We start from the raw sequence: 23,904 nt of genomic DNA, 5'->3' as shown, positions 1-23,904 counted from the left end.
TCTTTTCATGTCTTGTTATCCCAGATTTCCTGGCTGTTCTCCCTGATCTATAAGGCATTGAGTGACTTTTCCAATATATAAATCTGACCATATCAGACTCTTGCTTAACAATTAACATTTACCAGACACTATGTACCAGGCAAATTAATTTTTGCAAAATCCTGTAAGTACTATTATTTGTCTCCATTTTACAGATGAGGAAACTGGTGTTTTTTTGCTTCCAGGATAGAGTTTAAGCACCTCAGCCTGGTCTAAGATCCAGGCTCTGCCTCACCTCTCACTTACCTCTGGGTTTCAGACACAGTAAACTGTGCCACTGGTCAGGCTTTCACCAGGCTAGGCCTCTGCACACACAAAATGCCCTGGCTTGAACTTTCCCTTGGCTCTGCCTAATAATGCCTATTCATCTTTACTAACCAGCTCTCATGTCTCTTCTACTAGGATACCTCCAAGCAGAGTTGTGGCAGTTCCCTCTTCTTACTTCCACATCTCACTATAACACTTGGAAAAATAAACTCTGTTTACCTGACTGACTCCTACTAGATAATGGGAACTTGAGGTAAGGTCTTATTCAAATCTGTCCTCACTACCTAGCACCAGGCCTGGCAATACTTATTTTGCTAAAGAATGAATGGAGTCAGGTATTGCGAAACACACCTTAATATCTCAGTGACTCAGGAGGCTGAGGAAGAAGGATCAAAAGTTCAAGGTCAGTCTGGACAACTTAGCAAGACCTTGTCTCAAACAAAACCAAACAAAAACAAAATCAAAACAAAACACAACAACAACAAAAAAAGGACTTGGGATGTGGCTCAGTGATACAGTACCCCTGGGTCCAATCCCCAGTGCTGGGAAAAAAATAAACAGAGCAAAAGAGAGTGTATGGTTAGGAAGGCCTGAATTCAAGCAGCCTGAGGACCTGGACAAACATAGCAACTCCTCCAATAACCATATCAGGAGCACAACTAAACTGTGAGGGTAGAAGTATCAGAAGCCAGGATGAGTGAGGCTGGGAAAAAACTTAGCAGGAGGTAGTCTGCCCTGAGTCCTCGGGTCCCAGCCACCTCCCATGTTAAATCTTTGAGACTACTCTCCCACCCTTAGATTTTTCTCTAACTGTATTAAGTTACATCTGTGTGATATGTACGAATATCTCTACCCATTTGATTTCCTCAATAATCTTGTGAAACTATGTTAGTACAGTTTAATTAGTATTTACTGATTCTCCTCCCCTGTGCAATGCAAGGTAATGAGAACAGAGAAAAAGAAAAAGTCACTGGTTTGGGGAGCTCAAAGTTTGGTGGGTAACAGATTACATGAGAAGAAATAGGCTCAGAAAGGTTAGACCTAAAGTCACACAGGTAATAAAATGCTGGGTTTAGGAGGACTAAATCAGTCCTCTTGACTTCTAGCAAAGACGTTATTCAATGAAGTGTCCTGCTTCATCTAACTAGCCTGTGATATCCCTTATTTGTTGTCAGGACACAAAGGTGACCTGATCTGAACAGCTGGTTAGGTGTAGATGTAAAGGCTGCAGACGGTGCTGAGTGAGTTTCCTTTCCCTATATCCTGCTGGTCTGTTTCAAAGGAGAGAGGGGGAATGTCAGGTGTTCTCATCAAAGGTGCTATCTATTCTGGGGGCTTACACAAGTCCAACTCAATGGTGCCCACTTCACTTTAGCTCTATCATTTGCTTTTTTTTTTTTTTTTTTTTTTTTTAATTACCTCTTAGGAAAGTCACTAGAACTCTGAGCCTGCTTCCTTACATGTAAGACAGATGACACCTACCCCAAAGAACTGTGAGGCCTGAAATGTCTATAAAGTGCCTGGCACATAGTATATGCTCAAACAAACAATGGTAGGCTCTCTTTCCCTTTTTTTTCCCTATGTCTTCTACTTCTGTATTTTCCTTCCCCCTGTACTGGGGATTGAAGCCAGGGCCTCATGAATGCTAGGCAAATGCTATATCCTTATCTATACCCACAGTCCCTCCCTCTAGTTCTGTTTCAAATAAGATCCTGAGCATTGCCTTCGAGTGGCAAAATACCCAACATATGAATTAGATAAATAAGGTAGGCAGGCTTATGGATGCTACCAACACCTAAACTCAGTTCAAAGAATTATGCTTCGGAGGGCTGGTGTCATGGTAGATTTGTAGCACCTGTCATCCCAGTCTTCTGAAGGGTCTTCCCATGCCCCTCCAGTGCATCCCACGAGAGGCCATTGCTCATACTCACTCTTGGCTAGCCTAATACTAGCATCCAAAATGCTAGGAGATGGCTTAAGGGGCCACTTGTGGGAAATGCCAAAGGATACAGAAGGCTCTTCTTTGTGGACACCTCTGATCCAGTAGTCACCTGCTTCTGCCTGATGTCAGCACAGTGAATGCGTAGCTCCTTATCTTCCCTTTTGCTCTGGGAGGCTATGTGTATAGACAACTTCTCAAAGCTATCAGTAGAGTCACTGAGCTCACTGGAGACAGCTCCATCCTCAGCCTGGGCCTCTGGCTCAGGCTCCTTGTCCTGATTTGCCTGTGATGAGCTCCATCCAACAAAAGTATTGCTCTGTTGGATTCTTGAGCACTTCAGATGTGGGAATAGGTGAGGGCTGGTTAAGTTAGACTGTTCAACCCCTGTCTTAGAGTCCCTATCTTCATAAGCAACACTTTGAGTAGAAGAACCCTGCCTAGGCAGAGAGTTGATAGCTTTTTCTGGGCTAGACAGAAAGCTACTTCTGACCTTAATCTCCTCTGCTCTAGGGGAAGGTTCTGGAGAAGGACAGGAGGGGCCTTCCTTCTGTACCTCATGAGGCTGAGGGCTGATGACCTCACTTGTGTCTGACATAAAACTGGACCAAGGGCTAGTTTTGTCTGTCACAGTGGTTATCTCATTTAGGGTCCTGGGCTCAATAATGTCTTCTTCGTAGTCCTCATCACTGTAGAGTGGGCCCGCCTCAGTATCCTCACTTGTAATGGGTACCATATTTCCCAGGGACTCATGGAACATTCCTCCTCCATTTGAGGTCTCTTCAAGAGCAGGAGGAGATGGGGAATTTGTGCCTTCAGCCGCAGCTCTTGCCAATGTCTTGTTTGGAGTTGTGCTTTGTTCTTGTGTGGCTTCTATGTCTTGAGCATCTGGGACTGTGGTGACCTCTCTGCTTCTACTCCTGGCTCGGTGAGAAGTCAAAGCTGCTTGAGAATTCCTGGTGATAGTCTGCAGATCTGAACAGCAACAGATATCACTCTTATTACAAGGCAGGGCCACAGACAATTCAAGGTTCTCACATTGGTCTTTAGCTTCAGAGGTAGCCTTTCAATCAAATTCGAACAAACCTTAAAGTAGTTAAACCACCCAAGAGTCAGTAAAACTATATTCAAGGCAGTACAATTTCTAGTACTTTATTCTAATATCAGAGGACCAAAATCTAATCTATTTATAGTTGTGGATACATCTGTGGAAACGTTTTCAGGACTATCTGCTCATGCTCAGGAATTTTCAGGAACTGGGAGTCCTGGCAGGCATGTTCATGCTTCCATTTACTTCAGTAATTACCTATATTAAAAATCAAAATGAGAATCTACTTATTTACCTATTTGACAACAGTTACTAAAACTATCTATTTCATGTGGAAAATAAAGTCAAGAAAATATATACCAACCACAAGAAAAGAGAAAACCAAGGAGGCAGGGTATTGGAAAGAGCACAGGCTTTGGAGCTGGTCAGTCTTGGTTTCAAATATTTACTGTCCCTTGTTAACTTTGCAATCATGAGTAAATTGTCCTCTCTGAAGCTATTTATCTTAAATGGTGATTAACACCACCCATTTCACACATTACAGTAAAAAATATACAAGGTGACCTTGGGATTCAATCCCATGGGGAGAGAGAGAGAGAGAGAGAGAGAGAGAGAGAGAGAGAGAGAGAAAAGTTTACCTTCAAGACCCTCTAGTTTCAATCCTACAATTCTTGTGTCTCCTCTTTTGACATACCCTTTCTTCTAATTGCTTCCATTCTCTATCCCAAACAAGCCTTCCTTTTTTGCTGTTCTGCTTTCTTTCTTGGGGGGAAATTTCTCTGGCTGACTACAGAATGTGAGCTTGATGAAGGCAGAGACAATAACTGTCTTGTCTACCATCATATCCTACTTGAACTAGTTATAGAATTGAATCTGGAGTAGTTGATGATCAATAAGGAGTTGAGTGAATATATCCAAGCAAGTGGAAGTCAAGCATGGAGCATATACCTGGGTCTTGATTAGTGATATTAGGCATCTTGGGAGAAGCAGAGAGGAAGAAAGTTTGTACCTGATATCAATCATGGTATATGCTTACCCTCACTACCTTTAGAAAACTGAATTTATTCATCTCTGTGTGGAATTTGCACTGTATGTGTCTGTGTGTGTGTGTATGTGTTTGTGTATGTGTTTGCATGTAATGTTGGGGATTGAACCCATGGCTTCACTCATGCTAGGCAAGTGCTTTACCATTGAGCTACCTCCCCAGCCTAGAATCTACATATTTTACTTGAGCAAAATGACACCAAATGAGGGCTAAAGATGCTGACCTAGAAGATCTCTCAATGTTCCCCAAAGTTTGCCTGATAAAGATTTCCAGTTTTTTTTTTTTTTTTTTTTAAGGGAGGTGAGGGCAGGTACTAAGGATTTAACCCAGGGGTGCTTTACCACTGAGATATCCAACCCTTTTTATTTTTTATTTTGAGACAGAGTCTTGTAAGTTGCTGAGGCTGGTCTTAAACTTTCAATCCTCCTGTCTCAGTCTCCTGAGTTGCTATAATTACAGGTGTGCAGCACTGCACCTGGCAAGATTTCTAGGTCTTAACCTTGGATCCTGATTTAGTAGAACGGATTGGGACCCAGAAATTTGTATTTTAAAATAAGTGTTCCAGATGATATTTTGGGGGAAGGTGCTAGGGATTAAACCCAGGGACTATCTACTACTGAACTACCTACCCAGTCATTTTTATTTTTTATTTTGAAGACAGTGTCTGGCAAAATTACTGAAGGTCTCACTAAATTGCTGAGGCTGACCTTAAATTTGTAATCCTCCTGCCTCAATCTCCCTGCTCACTGGGATTATAGGTGTGTGCCATAATGGCCAGCTCCAGTTAATTCTTATGCTCAGGCAAGTTTGGAAAATTCTTGTTTTAGGGCAGTCTCATTCTTCGATGCACACTAGAATTACCTAGGGAGTTATAAACAATGTTAATGCCTGGTTTCCACCCTTAAGAGACTCTTGTCTGATGGTACACAGGAGGATTTTTAAAAACCCACTCAGTAATTCCAATATGCAGCCAATGTGAGAACAGAGCTCTAAGGGGTTTTTTAAAGGATGGAATATGGATTCCCAAAATCTAGAATTACTTTGCCTTGTTAAAAATGCAGACTTCTGAGAATTAGAATTTTAAACATACTTGTAGTTGATTTTTTCTGAAAAAGAGAGTGGCACAAATTTAAGAACTCTTTTTTTTTTTCCTTGGGGAAATTGAAGCAAGAAGGGAAAGGAGCTGGGTATGGTGATGCACACCTATAATTTCAGTGATACAGGAGGCTAAAGCAGGAGTATAGCAAGTTTGAGGCCAAACTTAGCAATTTAGTAAGTAACATAGTGAGACTCTGTCTCAAAAAAAAAACAACAAAAACAGGGCTGGTGATGTAGCTCAGCATAAAGCACCCCTGGGGTGGGGGGAAGGAAGGGAAAAGGAAAGGATAAACTCAGGGTCAAACAGCCAAGTATATTCCAGAAATCCGCAAGGATCTGGGTCTCCTGCCTCTCAGTCCAATGCTCTTTCCATTGCTCCATGTTCCTGAGCCATATTATACCACACTACAATGTCCCTTCTTTTAAAAGGACGATGGTTAAAAAAAAAAAAAAAAGTTATAAAACCTTTTGTCATAGGGACTTGTTAGGGGGCAGACACTGAGATGCTTTTTGAATTGGCATCTAGTGACCATAACTCAATAAGAAAGGCTCTGAGCCATACCTGAGATTAAGGAGCTGACTTGCACCACCAGGTTGTTAGATTTTTCCAGGATACACTGGCTCTCAGTGTCTAGGGTGCTGGCTTCTGGTCCAATATGGTCCCCATGGTTCTCCTGGCTCTGCAAGATGGCAGTATGAGTGTGAGGGCTCAGAGGCAGAAAAGGTTTGGTGAGCTTCTGGCTGAAGTACTTCTGGATCTGATCTAGCTCACTCAGATTCTTCCTGGAAGGGGGAAAAAAAAAAAAAGGAAAAGATGACAAAGGGTCACTCTTGGAGATGAGATTCTTTTATGTACTACTGATGTAGGACCTTAATACCTCCCACTTGGTCCATTAATATATAGATCCCTCTCCCTTCTCTAACTCACCATTCATCCTTTACTCCTCTGACTATGATTCTGCTGCCAAGTACAAATCTGCCCCTTTCTGTCTGGTTAATATGGTTTTTTGATATCTGGAAAAATGCAACCTTTTTTTTTAAAAGATATATATTTTTAAAAGATGGACACAATATCTTTTATTTATTTATTTATTTATTTATTTATTTATTTATTTATTTATTTATTTATTTTATGTGGTGCAGAGGATCGAACCCAGTACCTCACAAGTGCAAAGCAAGTTGAGCTATAACCCCAGGCCCCAAAATGCAACCTTTTAAAAAGAACTACTCTTAACCATCATGCCAGTACTCACTTCTGCTAGTCAGACAGAATAAAAGCCCTACTCCAGGCCAACAATGTTCTTTGCTACCTCATAACCATTCCTGATCCTTTAAACAAGTGCCCTTTTCTAACCAGCTTTGCTTGACTTTCTAAATGTGTTCAGGACTCCATTGTGTATAGATGCCACATTTTTTTTTATCCATTCATCTATTGAAGGGCATCTGGGTTGGTTCCACAGTCTAGCTATTGTGAATTGTGCTGCTATGAACATCGATGTGGCAGTATCCCTGTAGCATGCTCTTTTAAGGTCTTCAGGGAATAGTCCGAGAAGGACAATAGCAGGGTCAAATGGTGGTTCCATTCCCAGCTTTCCCAGGAATCTCCAAACTGCTTTCCAAATTGGCCGCACCAATTTGCAGTCCCACCAGCAATGTACAAGTGTACCCTTTTCTCCACATCCTCGCCAGCACTTGTTGTTGTTTGACTTCATACTGGCTGCCAATCTTACTGGAGTGAGATGGTATCTTAGGGTGGTTTTGATTTGCATTTCTCTGACTGCTAGAGATGGTGAGCATTTTTTCATGTACTTGTTGATTGATTGTATATCCTCCTCTGAGAAGTGTCTGTTCAGGTCCTTGGCCCATTTGTTGATTGGGTTATCTGTTATCTTATTGTCTAATTTTTTGAGTTCTTTGTATACTCTGGATATTAGGGCTCTATCTGAAGTGTGAGGAGTAAAAATTTGTTCCCAGGATGTAGGCTCCCTATTTACCTCTCTTATTGTTTCTCTTGCTGAGAAAAAACTTTTTAGTTTAAGTAAGTCCCATTTGTTGATTCTTGTTATTAACTCTTGTGCTATGGGTGTCCTATTAAGGAATTTGGAGCCTGACCCCACGATATGTAGATCGGAGCCAACTTTTTCTTCTATCAGACGCAGAGTCTCTGATTTGATATCAAGCTCCTTAATCCATTTTGAGTTAACTTTTGTGCATGGCGAGAGAAAGGGATTCAGTTTCATTTTGTTGCATATGGATTTCCAGTTTTCCCAACACCATTTTAGGGCAATGGGTTTTAACCTGGTGATTTTGCTCCCCATGGGACATTTGGCAACATCTGGAGATATTTTTGGTTGTCACAACTGAGGGAGGGGCACCACTGGTATGTAGTAGATATAGGCCAAGAATGCTAAACATCTTACAATGTACAGGACTGGCCGCCACAACAACACATCTGGCCCAATCATCAACAGTGTTGACGTTGAGAGAAAATGCACTAGGGTGAATTAGTTTCTTTTTTCAGTGGGTTCCAAATTGGATAATAACCCAATAAAGTACAACCAAATCATTAATAGTTAAATAGCCTTGATCACCAGCATCTTGCTAATCTGAGATGAGAATCTGAACACATTACTTCTTTGTAATATGAGTTCAGGCAGTTTCCCATAGTCTATAGCCCAAATTCTCCATCCTTTTAAACATATCTCATTAAGCAAAAAAGAAGTTGCCAATGTTTCTTTTCTGAATTTGCATTGTGCAACTAAAGGAAAAGTTAGTTTTTTCCAAATATAAAACACTTTAAATATTTTTTCCCCTCAAATTTTATACTCTTCTCCTTCCCTCCCTAGCACTTTCCATTGAGAATAACTATTCTAAAAGTCAAACACTTAGGTTAATATTCAAGGCCCTTCATGATCTGACATCCATAGAACTTGCCCTACTCCTTACACTTTACTAATTGCACTGCTGGTATCTTCCCAAACCTGACTTGTTGTTTCATGCATCTGGCCTTGATAATAATATTCTTTCGGCACACAGAACCTTTTCCTTCAAAGATCAGTTCAAATGTGACTTTAATTTTTTCCATCTCTAACTCAGAATGTTGCTCTTCCTCTGTCTACTCGGCCAGGAAACCTACAGTTCTTATCACCCCACATTCAACTCTTCCACCAGGAAACAAAGAGCCAGCATTGGAGGTCAAGTCTATTGAATTCTGAAACCAAATTCCTCCACTTTACTAACATTTCTCTCTAGATAACCTTGAGGCCAATCTTGCGGATCTATGATGGCCTTTTCAATTCTCACAGTGATTCTCTGGTTCAGATGCTAATTAAACTAAGAAAGGGATAGGGAAGTGTTACCAGAACAGAAGCTGGTCTGGAAGAAACCAGTGATTGTGAAGATAAAGACAGTAGGCAGGGGGCTAGGGTTGTGGCTCAGCGGTAGAGTACTCCCCTAGCAGAGGCATTGGGTTCCATCCTCAGCACAACATAACAATAAATAAAATAAAGGCACTGTGTCTAACTACAACTAAAAAAAAAAAAAGGGGGCTGGGGTTGTGGCTCAGTGGTAGAGTGATCGCTTAGCACGTGTGAGGCCCTGGGTTTGATCCTCAGCACACATAAAAATAAATAAATAAAATAAAGATATTGTGCCCAACTACAACTAAAAAATAAATATTAAAAAAAAAGGACAGTGGGCAGGATGAGGCTTTATAAACTTTAAAAAGGATGTGAGGCTGTGCAGATGTGAGACTGGTTATTAAGTTTTGGTGAACAAGCTAAAGTTCCTATATTTATATGCAGATCATTTACTTTTCTAAAGGAGCGGGAGGCTCTAAACTGAGAGATTCATCCATGAGGAATACCTATGAGGCTCCAAAAGTTCAATCCAATACTAACATGCACAAGAGCCCTCTACTAAATCTCCCAGCTCAGGGGTAACTGATGGTGGTATTGCCTGGTGCCACTGACATTCACTTTGTACATCACAATGCTTTCTTGTGTCTTGTCTTAGCAGAGTGCCTCACCTGAGAGAAGTCAAAATGGAGGTGTGGGAGGATAAAGGCGATGCGGTCAGTTTGTCATCACTTGTCAAGATTGCTTCTCCTTGCTGTAGGGATTCATGAAATCGGCGGATGTTCTGCACATGCTCTTCATGGCGTGTTGCCAGGCTTCTTGTGGTACCACCGGTACCACTTCTGTCCAGAGAAAATGGGAGCAAAATAAATTCTAAGCCCATGAGAAAACTCCTAGTGTGACAAAAAAAAATCACTCTCTTGAAATGGCACTGCAAACCTATCCCTAATACTATATTTTTGGTTACATTAACTCTTGCTTGGTTCACAAAAGTCTTCCAAATAGTCCTGCCTTCAGTCTTACCCACTCCACCTTCTTCCATTCTCCACAATTATAGCTAAAGTGATTTCTCTAAAACAGATCTGATAATATCGATAATAATAATAACATATGGAGCCCTTATTTTAATACCAAGCCTTGCTAAAAGCGTTCAATGAGAGATTAATCTATTTTATCACCATCATTCCTTTCTAAAGTTCTTTTTTAAAATCTACAGTGTAAATCTCCAATTTCTGAGCATGATATTAAAAATGTGACTCCAGTAATAATTTTTTTTCTTTTTTAAATAACAGCTTTATTGAGATATAATTCACATACCATATGTTCAACCCATTTAAAGCATACAATTCAATGATTTTTAGTATATTCACAAAGTTGTATGAGCATTACCATAATCAATTTTAGAACATTTCTATCACCTTCAAAATAAACCCCAGGGCTGGGATTGTAGGCTCAGTGGTACAGCATTTGCCTAGCACATATGAAGCACTGGGTTCTATCCTCAGCACCACACAAAAATTAAGAAATAAAATAAAGGTATTGTGTCTATCTATAACTAGAAATATTAAAAAAAAAACAACCCATAACCGGGCTGGGGATGTGGCTCAAGCGGTAGCACGCTTGCCTCGCATGTGTGCGGCCTGGGTTCGATCCTCAGCACCACATACCAACAAAGATGTTGTGTCCGCCGAGAACTAAAAAATAAATATTAAAAATTCTCTCTCTCTCTCTCTCTCTCCTCTCTCTCCTCTCTCACTCTCTCTTTAAAAAACAAAACAAAACAAAAAAAAACCCATAACCACTGCAATCATTCCCATTTCTACCCCAAACATCTCAGCCTTAGGTAACTACTGATTTATCTTCTGTCTCTATAATTTATCTATTTTGGATAGTTCAAAGAAATGGGATCATATAACATGTTTTTTTTTGTTGTTGTTGTTGTGTGACTTTCCTTCCGTTTGGCATGTTTTCGTGCCTCCTCCATATCATATGCATTAGTACTTCATTTCTTTTAATAGCCGAATAATATTTCATTGTATAAATATACCACATTTTGTTTATTTACTTGTCATTTGTTGGACATATGGCTTGTTTCTACATTTTGGTTATTAGGAGTAATGTTGCTACAAGAAAACATGTAAGTTTTTGTGTAGACATATCTCTTCATTTAGGAGTATAATTATTGGGTTAAATGGTTACTAAACATTTAAATTTTTAAGGAACTGCCAGACTATTTTTCTAAGCAGCTGTACCATTTTATAGTCTCATTAAGCAATGTATGAGGGCTCTGATTTCTTCACATTCTTCCTCACACTTGCAATATTTGTCTTTTTGATTATAGTACCTTTAGTGGATGTAAAGTGGTATCTTATTGTGGTTTTGTTTTCTATCTCATGCTTATTGGCCATTTGTACATTGTTTTCGGAGAAATGTCTATTCAGATTCCTTGTCTATTTAAACAATTGGTTGCTTTTTTTTTCTTTTCTTTTTCTTTTTTGCAGTGCTGAGGATTGAATTGTGACTTACAAATTGTGACTTGCCTTGCAAATGCTAGGCAAGCACTTCTACCACTGAGTCACATCCCCTACCAGATTATTTGGTTTTTTACTATTGAGTTCTAAGAGTTCTTTATATAATCTAGGTACAAATTCCTTGTCAAAGCTGTGATTTGCAAATATTTTCTCTCATTCTATGGGCTGTGTCTTTATTTTCTTGGTGATGTCATTTGCAGCATGAAAGTTTTTAAGTTTGATAAACTGAATTTATCTGTTATTTTTCTTTTGTTGTCATATCTGAATCACCATATAATCCAAACTCACAAAGATTTACCACTGTTTTCTTTGAAAAATTCTACAGTTTTAGTTTTTACATTTAGACATGTGACCATTTGTAGTTAATTTTTGTGTATGGTACAAAGAAGAGGTTTGGTAGGTACATAGGCTCTTGCCTATAATTCCAGCGGCTCCGGAGGCTGAGTCAGGAGGATCACAAGTTCAAAGCCAGCCTCAGCAAAAACACAGTGCTAAGCAACTCAGTGAGACCATATATGTACTTAAATAAAATACAAAATAGGGCTGGGGATGTGGTTCAAAATAGGGCTGGGGATGTGGTTCAGTGGTTAAGTGCCGCCCCTCAGTTCGATCCCTGGTACAAAAAAAAAAAAAAAAAAAAAAATTCAACTTCAATCTTCCATATGTGGATATTCAGATGTTCCAAATACCATTTGCTGAAAAGACTATTCTTTCCTCATTTAGCCATCTTGAACTTTTGTTGAAAATCAGTTGAGCATAGATTTATGAGTTTATTTTTGGATTTTCATTTCTATCCCACTGATCTACATTTCTATTCTTGTGTATTTTCTTGCTTATTGTAGCTTTTTAGTAAGCTCTGAAATTGGGAATTTGTTCTTTTTTAAGGCTGTTTTACTTTTTCTGTGTTTCTTAACCATCCATATGCATTTTAGGATCAGTTTGTCCATTTCCAGAGAGAAGTTAACAGCATTTTTTATATGAATTGTGTTGAATCTATAGATCAACTTGGGGATTGCTACCATCTTAATAATACTAAGTCTTCCAATCTATAAACATATGGGATATTTTCCCATTTATGTAGATCCTCTTTAATCTCTTCCAATAAAACATGGCAGTTTTTACAGAATACATTTAATACTTCTTTTGTTATATTTTTTTATTCCATTTGGTGTTATTGTAAATAAAACTTTTCAAAATTTCATTTTTGATGATTCATTGCTGGTGTACAGAAATATAATTGATTTTGTAAGTTTTGAAAGTTTCTCAATTCTAATATGGTAAAAATTGATATATATAACTCAAATAAACAAATCTCTTTGGGGTCATCAATAATTTTAAAGAGCAAAGTGAGTTCTGAAGTGGAAATGTTTGAGAACCACTGCTTTGCAAAGGTAGAACCAAAATACACAGTAAATGTTATATATTTAAAGCATACAATTTGATGAGTTCCAATACATGTAAACATCTAAGGAGATTATTACCACAAGATAATGAACATATCTATTATTTCCAAGTTTCTTTTTGCCTTTTGTAATTTCTTTCTCCTTCCCTCTCTCTTCACTTTGCCTTGTCCCTAGACAACCACTTACCTGTTTTCTGTTACTATATCTTAGTATGCATCTTCTAGAATTTTATATAAATGGAATTATATACAACATATTCTTTTATTATAGCTTCTATTCCTCAGCATAATTATTTTGAGATTCATTTTGTTGTTTATCAATATTACATTTCTTTTTATTTTTGAGTAGTATTCCATCATATGGATATACCACAATTTGGCTATCTGTTCATCTATTTGTTGATGGACACCTGAGTTGTTTAGAGTTTTTGGCTGTTATAAATAAAGTATAAAGATAAAAATCTTGGAAACTGCTGCTCCAGGAGTTTCACATTATTATTATTATTATTATTTTGGGGGGTACTGGGGATTGAACTCAGGGGCACTCAACCACTAAGCCACATCCCCAGCCCTTTTGGGTATTTTATTTAGAGGCAGAGTCTCACTGAGTTGCTTAATGACTCACTTTTGCTGAGGTTGTCTTGTGATCCTCCTGCCTCAGTCTCCTAAACCACTGGGATTACAGGCATGCACCACTATGCTGGGGTCATATGTATTATTACATGCGTGTAAAAATGATTTGTTTCTTTTCTCATTTACTATTCATGACAACCCTTGAGTAATATATTACTTTCATTTAACAAATAAGAAAATTAAGGCTAAGGCTCAGAGAATTTAAGTAATTAGCTTAAGATCACATATAACCAATGAGAGAAAAAGCCAGGACAGAACTCCAAATCTGTCTGATCTCCAATACACTTCACCATCAAGACTTGGAACAAGGAAGGGTCAGAAACAGTTGGATTTCTGTTAGGTGAGGTGGTTAGAGAGGGAATTACAGTTTATCCTTGGATGAATGGCTGGATTAGAATGTGACATTTTGATATGGTCTTTGTAAAAAAGTAACAGGGACATTTTTATGTGAAAAAAAAGCAAACCATTAAAACTTTTTACTTTTCAAATTACTAAACAATGAACATTAGAGACACTCTCATCCCACCCATGTGTCTCTGACTGATTATGGTCAAACAATATTTACAGATAACAAAAGAATTATCTAAACCTTGGATCTAGGGTTTGACAGACACATAGCTCTTTTTATTCAGAGAAAAGAGAATCTCTTCATACGGTAACCAAATAGAAAATTACTTACCAAAGGAACAGGACTTGGAGTGTGTAAGCAGTATGAGAGGGTGTTTTAGAATAAAGGGTCAACTCACTAACTGCTATTCTGGAGTGGTGTGGTGGGAGAAGACTCCCTGCCTCCTCCCTAAGGTGGGAGGAAAGACACAGCAAAGACTCTCTGGTGGAAGCCACTAGGGTCTGGAAGGGAGTGGAGTGGAAAGAAGCAATCTTACTGTTGGGCCTGTCTCCTGACCAGATGGAGCATGCTCTAGCCCTGATATCAAATATATGATGATGGTTGGCATAGTGAAAAGGATGGGCCAATGGCTCTCTGCAAAATAGCTTGCATATTTTTGGGAGGGGAAAGATGATATATTTCTCCCAAAATGTTAAAGGTCTCTGAGGATAAGAGTGTTTCCTGCAACAAAGTAATACTTTGGTAACAGTAAACTTCTAATTCCTATCTTATGAAATTTTATTTTCACAGATCTTAGGGTTAGGGGTGGGGGGCATTGTGAGTTCAGCAAATCTTTATCCTATCTCTAATTTCTTCCTCTAATGAAGGAGATATGACAAGCAGTTCACATACTTCCACTCTTTGACCCCACTTCTTCCCATCAAGACATTTACTCACTTCCCAGGAGAAGAGAAATCAAGTTCCTTTGAAGAGGTGTGAACAAGCTGGTCCTGGATATGTTCTACAATATGGCTGGGGAATGCAGCATACATATCAGAGGCAGGAAAGGAAAAGGTATTATATATTGGGATCTGAAAAGCAATGAGAAAAATAGTTCACTGGTTACCATGAACTCTCTTGGAACAAAGCAGTATATAAATAAATTTGTAAAATTTATTCAGTAGAATTTCCACTGAAGTCTGTTTTCTATGTGTTGAGCATTGTGCTAAGCTATTAGCATTTATTTTTCTCATTTAAACTTTACAATTATCTTATGAAGTAGGTACTATTATTATCTTTATTTTATGGACTATGTCATCAGATTGTTTTTTTGTTGTTTTATCTATATTTATGCTCTTGTTCCTCCAGCTAGTTTGTAAACTCTGGCTGGACATTATCTTGTATTTATTTTACATGTGAGGACCAACTGGTTGTGGTAATTCTTTCTTTCTTTTTTAGTTGTGGATGAATACAATACCTTTATTTTATTTATTTATTTTTATTTGGTGCTGAGGATCGAACCCAGTGCCTCACACATGCTAGGCAAGTGCTCTACCACTGAGCCACAACCCCAGCCCTGGCTATAGTATTTCTTGTCTTAAGACTATTAGGGTTGATTGGAAGAAAAAATATCTTCTATATATAAAGACCAATGAACCCTTGGTCATTTTCTAATGCATTTATCCATTCAGTAGGTATTGATTTATACTGTGTGACAGACCCTGGGCCAAGGATGCATGAAGAAGACATGAACAAAACACAAGTCTTTGCTTCAACAGAGCTCCTCTATCTGGGACAGTTAGGAAATTTCTTTCTTTTAATTCTTCTTTAACAGTTGAACTCTTTGAAAGAGTTGTCTCTACTTACTATTGCCTATTCCTCTTTTTCCATTCTTTTTTATTTTTTAAAATGAAAGACCAATGATTTTAATGTAACAGACTTTTAAAAAATAATTGATATGGTTTCAAATTCTAATCTTATTTTATTTAAAAACAGAGATAAACTTCATGGAGTATAAAATTCACCCTTTAAAAGTGTTTGGGGAGATTCAAGGTGGTGGGCTAGAGCGAGGCAGCATTCTGTGTCACTTAGTGACCTGGGACTCAAGTTGTGAGAATACTGCTTCTCTGCAAGGAAAATTCTTGCTCCCATGCAGGAATCACGGCCACCCAATTACTCACCCATGCAGGACTACTGGGTACCTGAGCGGGCACTATCCATACCTGCACAGAACTTTCGGCCACCCACCGAGCACCAAGCAGAAATCACCAAGGCCACTCCCATGCAGAATACCCGGCACACGCAGGAACTTACTCCTGTGTGGACCCCCATCTATCAACTGGGGCTCCCTGGTGGCCACCATCTTGGAACTCTATAGCAATGGATAGACTCCCCTACGTGCAGTAGCCTGCCTATTCCCTGCACCCAAGAACTTCACACAGGCTCTGAAGTCAGCTGATAGCCACACACACCCCAGAGCTCATCTCTGAACTCATCCTCCAATGCCATTGCTTGCCTCCCCACGCCCTACCCGACAGCCCACTGCTGAAAGAAGGCACTTCCATCTTGGGCCACCTTCATCACCCTCTTCAGTGGAAGGCAACACCCAGTTTGGAACTCCAGCTGGCCATGTACTCCCTCCTCTCCCCAGAGGCCATTACCCCAGCATAGTGACATCCTGAGGGTGGAGATACCAGCTAACAACAGACAACCCACCTATTGGTGAGAAGGGAAGCAGGAAAGACATGGACTTCCAACCAAAACAATCATGTTTCTTCCTTCAAGATTTTTTTCCCCCCTCTACCTCTCCATTCTCCTGCCCTCACATCCCTAACATATGTGAAACCAAGTATTTTGCAAGAATTAGGATTTTGAGGACTGGGATGTCTGAATAGTATATTATAGCTGTGTTGTGTGTGTGTGTGTATATATATATATTTTTTTCCTTTTATCCTACCAATTGCTACTATTTTAACATTTTTAATTTTTCTCAATATATATGTGTGTTTACTTTATGTACTCTACTGCCTTCCCACTTACTTGTCTACCCAAAATTACTTCCTTTCCCTTCTCCTGCTACTAATCTTCCTCTTTAGATTTCTCTTTTACACTTCCTAAGATATAACAACTCTATATCCTCACCTCCTACCTCCTCAGCATATCATCCTCCCCTCCCCTCCTGGTTCTTTGTCCTCCATCAGAAACTGTAAACTTTTTTACAAACCTACTGAGTATACTGTGGATAATAATTGAATTCACCATTTCTGTATATTGTGACCAAACTGTAAACGTCTTAATACCAAACATTTGTTTTTAGGGTGTACACTGTTTATATTAGAAACTGATAACTTTGTCCTTCACCTCAAAGGAGAAGTACTGGATCCCTACATGGGCACTATAAGCCTATAAGGTAAAAACAGTAACACCTTAGATCCACAGTGCTAGAAGGGAAGAAATACAAGCAATAGGAAAAAAAAAAAAAAAAAAGGAAGAAAGTGTCTCAAACAAATCAAGATACCACATTATCAGAATCCATGGCAAGAACAGCATAAGTAATTACTGAGAAGGAGTTTAGGATGTATATAATTAAAATGTTCTGCAAATTAAAGGATGATATAAGAGAGCAAATACAGGCAGCAAAAGATCATTCTTACAAAGAGCTACATAAACAAATTCAGGAAGCAAAAGATTACTTCAATAAGGAGTTCTAAAAAAAAAAAAAACAAACAGAAATCCTTGAAATGAAAAAAAAATAAACCAAATTAAAGCTCAATTGAAAGTATCACCAACAGATTAGACCACTTGGAAGATAGGACCTCAGACAATGAAGACAAAATATATAATACTGAAAATAATGTAGATAATACAGTGAATATGGTAATAAAACAAGAGCAAAACATTCCAGAAATATGGGATAACATAAAAAGACCAAATTTAAGAGTTATTGGGATAAAGGAGGGAATAGAGATCCAAACCAAAGGAATGAGCAAACTATTCAATGAAATAATATCAGAAAATTTTCCAAACATGAAGAATGAATTGGAAAACCAAATTCAAGAGGCTTATAGGATGCCAAATGTACTTTTGATCACAAAAGATCCACACCATCACTTTATAATGAAAATGCCTAACCTACAGAATAAGGAGAGAATATTAAAAGCCACGAGAGAAAGAAATCAGATTACATATATTAGATTATGTGCAGATTTTTCAACCCAGACCCTGAAAGCTACTAGATCCTGGAACAACATATATCAAGCTCTGAAAGAAAATGGATGCCAACCAAGAATCTTTTTTTTTTTTTTTTAGAGAGAGAGAGAGAGAATTTTTTAATATTTATTTATTTATTTTTTTTTAGTTTTTGGCAGACACAACATCTTTCTTTGTATGTGGTGCTGAGGATCGAACCTGGGCCACACGCATGCCAGACAAGCACACTACTGCTTGAGCCACATCCCCAGCCCCAGAATGTTATATACAGAAAAATTAAGCTTTAGATTTGATGATGAAATAAAAACCTTCCATGATAAACAAAAGTTAAAAGAATTTACAACTCAAAAGCCCTCACTATAGAACATCCTCAGCAAAATATTCCATGAAGAGGAATTGAAAAACAACAATGAAAATCAGCAAAGGGAGGAATTACACTAAAGGAAAAACTAATCAAAGGAGAAGCCAAGTCAGGTTAAATACCAAACAAACAAAAATGGCTGGGAATACAAATCATGTGTCAATAATAACCCTGAATGTAATGGCCTAAACTCACCAATCAAAAGACATGGATAGGCAGATTGGATTAACAAACAAACAAAAAAAGACACAACAATATGCTGCCTCCAAGAGACTCATCTCACAGAAAGACATCCACAGACTAAAGGTGAAAGGTTGGGAAAAATCATACCACTCTCATGAACTGTGAAAGCAAGCAAGGATCTCCATCCTCATAACAAATACAGTAGACTTCAAGCCAAAGTTAATCAAAAGGGATAAAGAAGGACATTTCATACTGCTTAAGGGAACCATTCATCAGTAATACATAACAATAATAAATTTATATGCCCCAAACAATGGAGCATTTTTGTTCATCAAACAAATTCTTTTCAAGTTCAAGAGTCAAACAGACCACAGCACAATAATTCTGGGTGACTTTAACATACTTCTTTCACCACTGGATAGATCGTCCAAACAAAAGCTGAACAAAGACTGACATATATAGAATATTTCATCCTCAATGAACAAATATACTTTCTTGTGTAATACCACTTCTCAGCAGCACATGGATCCTACTCTAAAATAGACCATATATCATGCCACAAAGCAACTCTTAGCAAATATAAAAAAGTAAGATACTGGGGCTGGGGATGTGGCTCAAATGGTAGCGTGCTTACCTAGCATGTGTGAGGCACTAAGTTCAATTCTCAGCACCACGTAAAAATAAAATAAAGATATTGTGTTCACCTAAAACTAAAAAATGAAAAATATTTGAAAAAGTAGAGATACTACCCTGCATTCTATCAGATCATAATGGAATGAAATTAGAAATCAATGATAAAATAAAAAAATAAAAGCTACTCCAACACCTGGAGACTAAATTTAGGCTACTGAATGAACAATGGTTTGCAAAAGACATCAAGAGGAGATTAAAAATTCTTAGAGGTGAATGAGAATGCAGATACAATGTATCAAAATCTCTGGGACACTATGAAGGCAGTACTAAGAGGAAAGTTCATTGCATGGAATTCATTCTTTAAAAGAAGAAAAAGTCAACAAATAAATGACTTAACATTACATCCAAAAGCCCTAGAAAAAGAAGAACAAATCAACACCAAAAGCAGTAGGAGACAGGAAATAATTAAAATCAGAGCTGAAATCAATGAAATTGAAAAAAAAGAAACAATTGAAAAAACTGACAAAACAAAAAGTTGGTTCTTGGAAAAAATAAATAAAATTGACAAACCCTTAGCCATGCTAATGAAGAGGAGAGAGAAAACTCAAATTAGTAACATATGTGATGAAAAAGGAAATATAACAACAGATACTACAGAAATACAGAAGATAATTCGAAATTATTTTGAAAATTTGTACTCCAATAAAATAAAAATAAGGCACTGACAAATTTCTAGAGTCATTTGATTTGCCCAAATTTAATCAGGATGATATATAAACAGATCAATTTTAAATGATGAAATAGAAGACGCCATCAGAAGCCTACCAACCAAGAAAAGCCCAGGACCAGATGGATACACAGCCAAATTTTACAAGACCTTTAAAGAAGAAATGAGGTCAGTATCACCCTGATTCCAAAAACCATGCCAAGACCCATCAAAAAAAGAAAAGTCAGACCAATATGTCCAATGAACATAAATGCAAAAATTCTCAATAAAATTCTGGCAAAACGAATATAAAAACATATCAAAAAGATCGTGCACCATGATCAAGTGGGATTCATCCCAGATATGCAAGGTTGGTTCAACATATAGAAATCAATAAATGTAGTGATCATCACATCAATAGACTTAAAGATAAGAATCATATGATCATCTCAATAGATGCAGAAAAAGCATTCTACAAAACACAGCACCCCTTCATGTTCAAAACACTAGAAAAACTAGGGATAAAATAAACATATCTCAACACTGTAAAAGCTATCTATGCAGAGCCCCAGCCAATATCATTCTAAATGGAAACAAATTGAAAGCATTTCCTCTAAAAACTGGATCAAGACAGGATGCCCTCTTTCACTACTTCTATTTAACATACTTCTTGAAACACTGGCCAGAGCAGTTAGACGAAAGAAATTAAAGGGATACAGATTGGAAAAGAAGAACTCCAATTATCTCTATTTGCCGACGATATGATTCTATACCAGAAGACCCCAAAAATTCCACCAGAAAACTTCTATAACTAGTAAATGAATTCAGAAAAGTAGTAGGATACAAAACCAACACCATAAATCAAAGACATTTCTGTACATCAGTGACAAATCCTCTGAAAGGGAAATGAGGAAACTACCCCATTTACAGTAGCCTCAAAAACAAACAAACAAACAAACAAACCTTGGGAATCAACCTAATGAAAGAGGTGAAAGATCTCTATAATGAAAACTAAAGCACATTAAAGACCTTAGAAGTTGGAAAGATCTCCCTTGTTCTTGGATAGGCAGAATTAATATTGTCAAAATGACCATACAACCAAAAGCATTATACAGATTTATGCAATTCCAATCAAAATCCCAATGACATCCCTCAGAGAAATAAAAAAGCAATCATGAAATTCATCTGGAAAAATAAGAGACCCAGAAAGACGAAGCAATCCTTAGGAAGAAGAGTGAAGCATGTGGCATCACTATACCAGAACTTAAACCATACTACAGAGCAATAGTAACAAAAACAACATGGTATTGGCACCAAAATAGACAGGTAGACCAATGGTACAGAATAGAGGACACAGAGACTAACCCACATAATTACAGTTATCAAAGGCATCAAAAACATACATTGGAGAAAAGATAGTCTCTTCAACAAATGGTGCTGGGAAAACTGGAAAGCCATATGCAACAAAATGAAATTAAACCCCTATCTCTCACTATGCACAAAACTCAACTCAAAGTGGATCAAGGACCTAGGAGTTAATCAGAGACCCTAAGTCTAATAGAAGAAAAAGTAGGCCTAAATCTCCATCATATTGGATTAGGCCCTTACTTCCTTAACAAGACTCTTATAGCACAAGAATTAAACTCAAGAATTAATATTGAATGGAATCAGACTAAAAAGGTTCTCAGCAAAAGAAACAATCAGTGAGGTGAATAGAGAGCCTACAACTTGGGAACAAATTTTTACCACTTGCACATCAGATAGAACACTAATCTCTAGGGTATATAAAGGACTCAAAAAGCTAAACACACACACACACACAAAAAACAACAACAACAACAAAAAAACCCAAATAACCCAATCAACAAATGGGCCAAGGAACTGAACAGACACTTCTCAGAAGGTTATATACAATCAATCAACAAATATATGAATAAATGCTCAATGTCTCTAGCAATCAGAGAAATACAAATCAAAACTACTCTAAGATTTCATCTCACTCCAGTCAGAATGGCAGCTACTTAAGAATACAAACAACAATAAGTGTTGGCGAGGATGTGGGGGAAAAGGCACACTCATACATTGCTTGTGGGACTGCAAAATGGTGCAGCCAATATGGAAAGCAGTATGGAGATTCCTTGGAAAGCGAATGGAATCATCATTTGACCCAGTTATCCCACTCCTCAGTTTATACCCAAAGGACTTAAAAACAGCATACTACAGTGATGCAGCTACATCAATGTCTATAGCAGAACAATTCACAATAGCTAAACTGTGGAACCAACCTAGATGCCCTTCAGGAGATGAATGGATAAAGAAAATGTGAGATACACACACACACACACACACACACACACACACACACAATGGAATATTACTCAGCAATAAGATCATAAAATCATAGCATTTGCAGGTAAAAAAGGTGGAATTGGAGAATATAATGCTAAGTGAAGTTATTCAATCTCAGAAAACCAAATGCCAAATGTTTTCTCTGATATAAGGAGGCTGATTCATAGTGAGGTTGGGAGGGGTAGCATGGAAGATTAGACAAACTCTAGACAGGGCAAAGGGGAGGGAAGGGAATGAAGGGGACAAGGGGGTAAAAAAAAAGATGGTGGAATGAGATGAACATCACTACCCTAAGTACATGTATGAAGAAGACATGAATGGTGTGAATATACTTTGTATACAAGCAGAGATATGAAAAATTGTGCTCTCTATATGTAATATGAATTGTAATGCATTCTGGTGTCATATATAACAAATTAGAATAAAAATTAAAAAAATAAGCCTAACTCCCAAAGACCTATTCTCTCCCTCACACACACTCACACACAGACACACACATACACACACACACACACAAAAAAAAATGTTTGATTAACTGGTTTCCAGTATATTCAGAGTTGTATAACTATTACTGTTACCTAAATCTAGAACATTTTCATCATTCCCCCCAAACCAGGAGGTTATTATGAGATAGGAAAATATAATGTGTTCTATAAGTCAGAAAGCACCAGCATACAGGATCTTATGGGCTTTGCTCAGTAGGACCCTTACTAGTTAAATGTGAATCAGGATACATACCAGTGTTCCTGGGGTCTCCACCCCACGCCTTGCTTGTCTTTCTTCTTTGAAGTGCATCAAACTCTCCAAAGGGGAGATAGCAACTTTTATCTGCCCCTGGCACTCTCCACTGAAGTCTGTGATGTTATACCAGCCACAGATGAACTGGAAGCCAGACAGCAATGGGGAGAGGTCCACTGAGGCAAAGCCAATCACCCTCTCTTCATCTGTGGAAGAAACAGAAGAGTTGGGCAGCTTGGCTGGGCACACCCTGCCAGTGAGATTAGAGGCTACACAGAGAAGCTAATCAGGCAACTTCAGAAGTTTAGTGATTCCAAAGCCATCAAAAAAGACAGATGATAAAGTTGAAAGAGCTGGTAACAAGAGCCTGCTATGAATTCCCTTTCTGCAAGGTGAGGGAAAAAATGGCAGGGTTGAGCCTTGTCCTTATGATACACGTAACTAGAAAATATCCCTAACTTAAGGAACACTTGTTCTTTTCCCTTGGTTATCATATCTCAGTGATTTTCCTCAGGGCATTGAGTTTTGAAACTATGGAATTATAAGAGATTTGCATTTTCTTATTTATTCTTATCTGTATTTTCCAAATTTTCTAAGATATACATATTTATTATATCTAATTAAGAACAAATGAACACAAATTACAAAAAGAAGACAATCCCCTGGAAAACCGACACAGGTTACTCTATTTGTAGTCCCTTCTTACAGAATGTTCTGCTCCTTTGTTTCTCAGCTGAGATGTGTTCTGAGAAGCCTCTAATATCCTAGTCTGGGTTAGATGTTCCCTTTCAGAGTACCCTGGATTGCCTAATCATACTAAACTATATATTTTTTGTGTCCCTCACTGGCTGTAAGCTCTGTGAGGTCAGGGACCATGTCTATCCCTGGCACTTGTCATAGTGATTGACACAGAGTAGGAATTCAAATACCTGTTGAGTATAGCCTTTGTTTACTGCTTTGAGTACTTTCTATAATAGATTTGCTGAATCTGTGTGGAAAGGATGGATTTATGAGAAGTCTATACACACTGAGAGAATTA

The 23,904-nt window shown here is 38.0% G+C and overlaps 1 protein-coding gene and 1 long non-coding RNA gene across 2 annotated transcripts in view; one reads left to right on the top strand and one right to left on the bottom strand.

Moving 5' to 3' along the window:
* Positions 1-9,682, top strand: part of LOC308631698 — a 32,125-nt gene extending 22,443 nt beyond the window's left edge. Inside the window, exon 3 of the long non-coding RNA XR_014018308.1 lies at positions 9,454-9,682. This is a non-coding gene — a long non-coding RNA (uncharacterized lncRNA). The remainder of the gene's footprint in view (positions 1-9,453) is intronic.
* C2CD3 (C2 domain containing 3 centriole elongation regulator) overlaps positions 1-23,904 on the bottom strand; it is a 147,564-nt gene that overhangs the window by 19,939 nt on the left and 103,721 nt on the right. The window contains exons 27-31 of the mRNA XM_081263133.1: positions 22,866-23,071; positions 14,644-14,777; positions 9,464-9,634; positions 5,999-6,219; positions 2,317-3,220 (exon numbers count right to left, since the gene is read on the bottom strand). Of these exons, the coding sequence (XP_081119259.1) occupies positions 2,317-3,220; positions 5,999-6,219; positions 9,464-9,634; positions 14,644-14,777; positions 22,866-23,071 (1,636 nt within the window). The remainder of the gene's footprint in view (positions 1-2,316; positions 3,221-5,998; positions 6,220-9,463; positions 9,635-14,643; positions 14,778-22,865; positions 23,072-23,904) is intronic.

This window comes from Spermophilus citellus (assembly GCF_964194105.1).
Source record: "Spermophilus citellus genome assembly, chromosome: 2".
Taxonomy (NCBI): Eukaryota; Metazoa; Chordata; class Mammalia; order Rodentia; family Sciuridae; genus Spermophilus; species Spermophilus citellus.
This window is presented reverse-complemented; position numbering and strand designations above follow the sequence as displayed.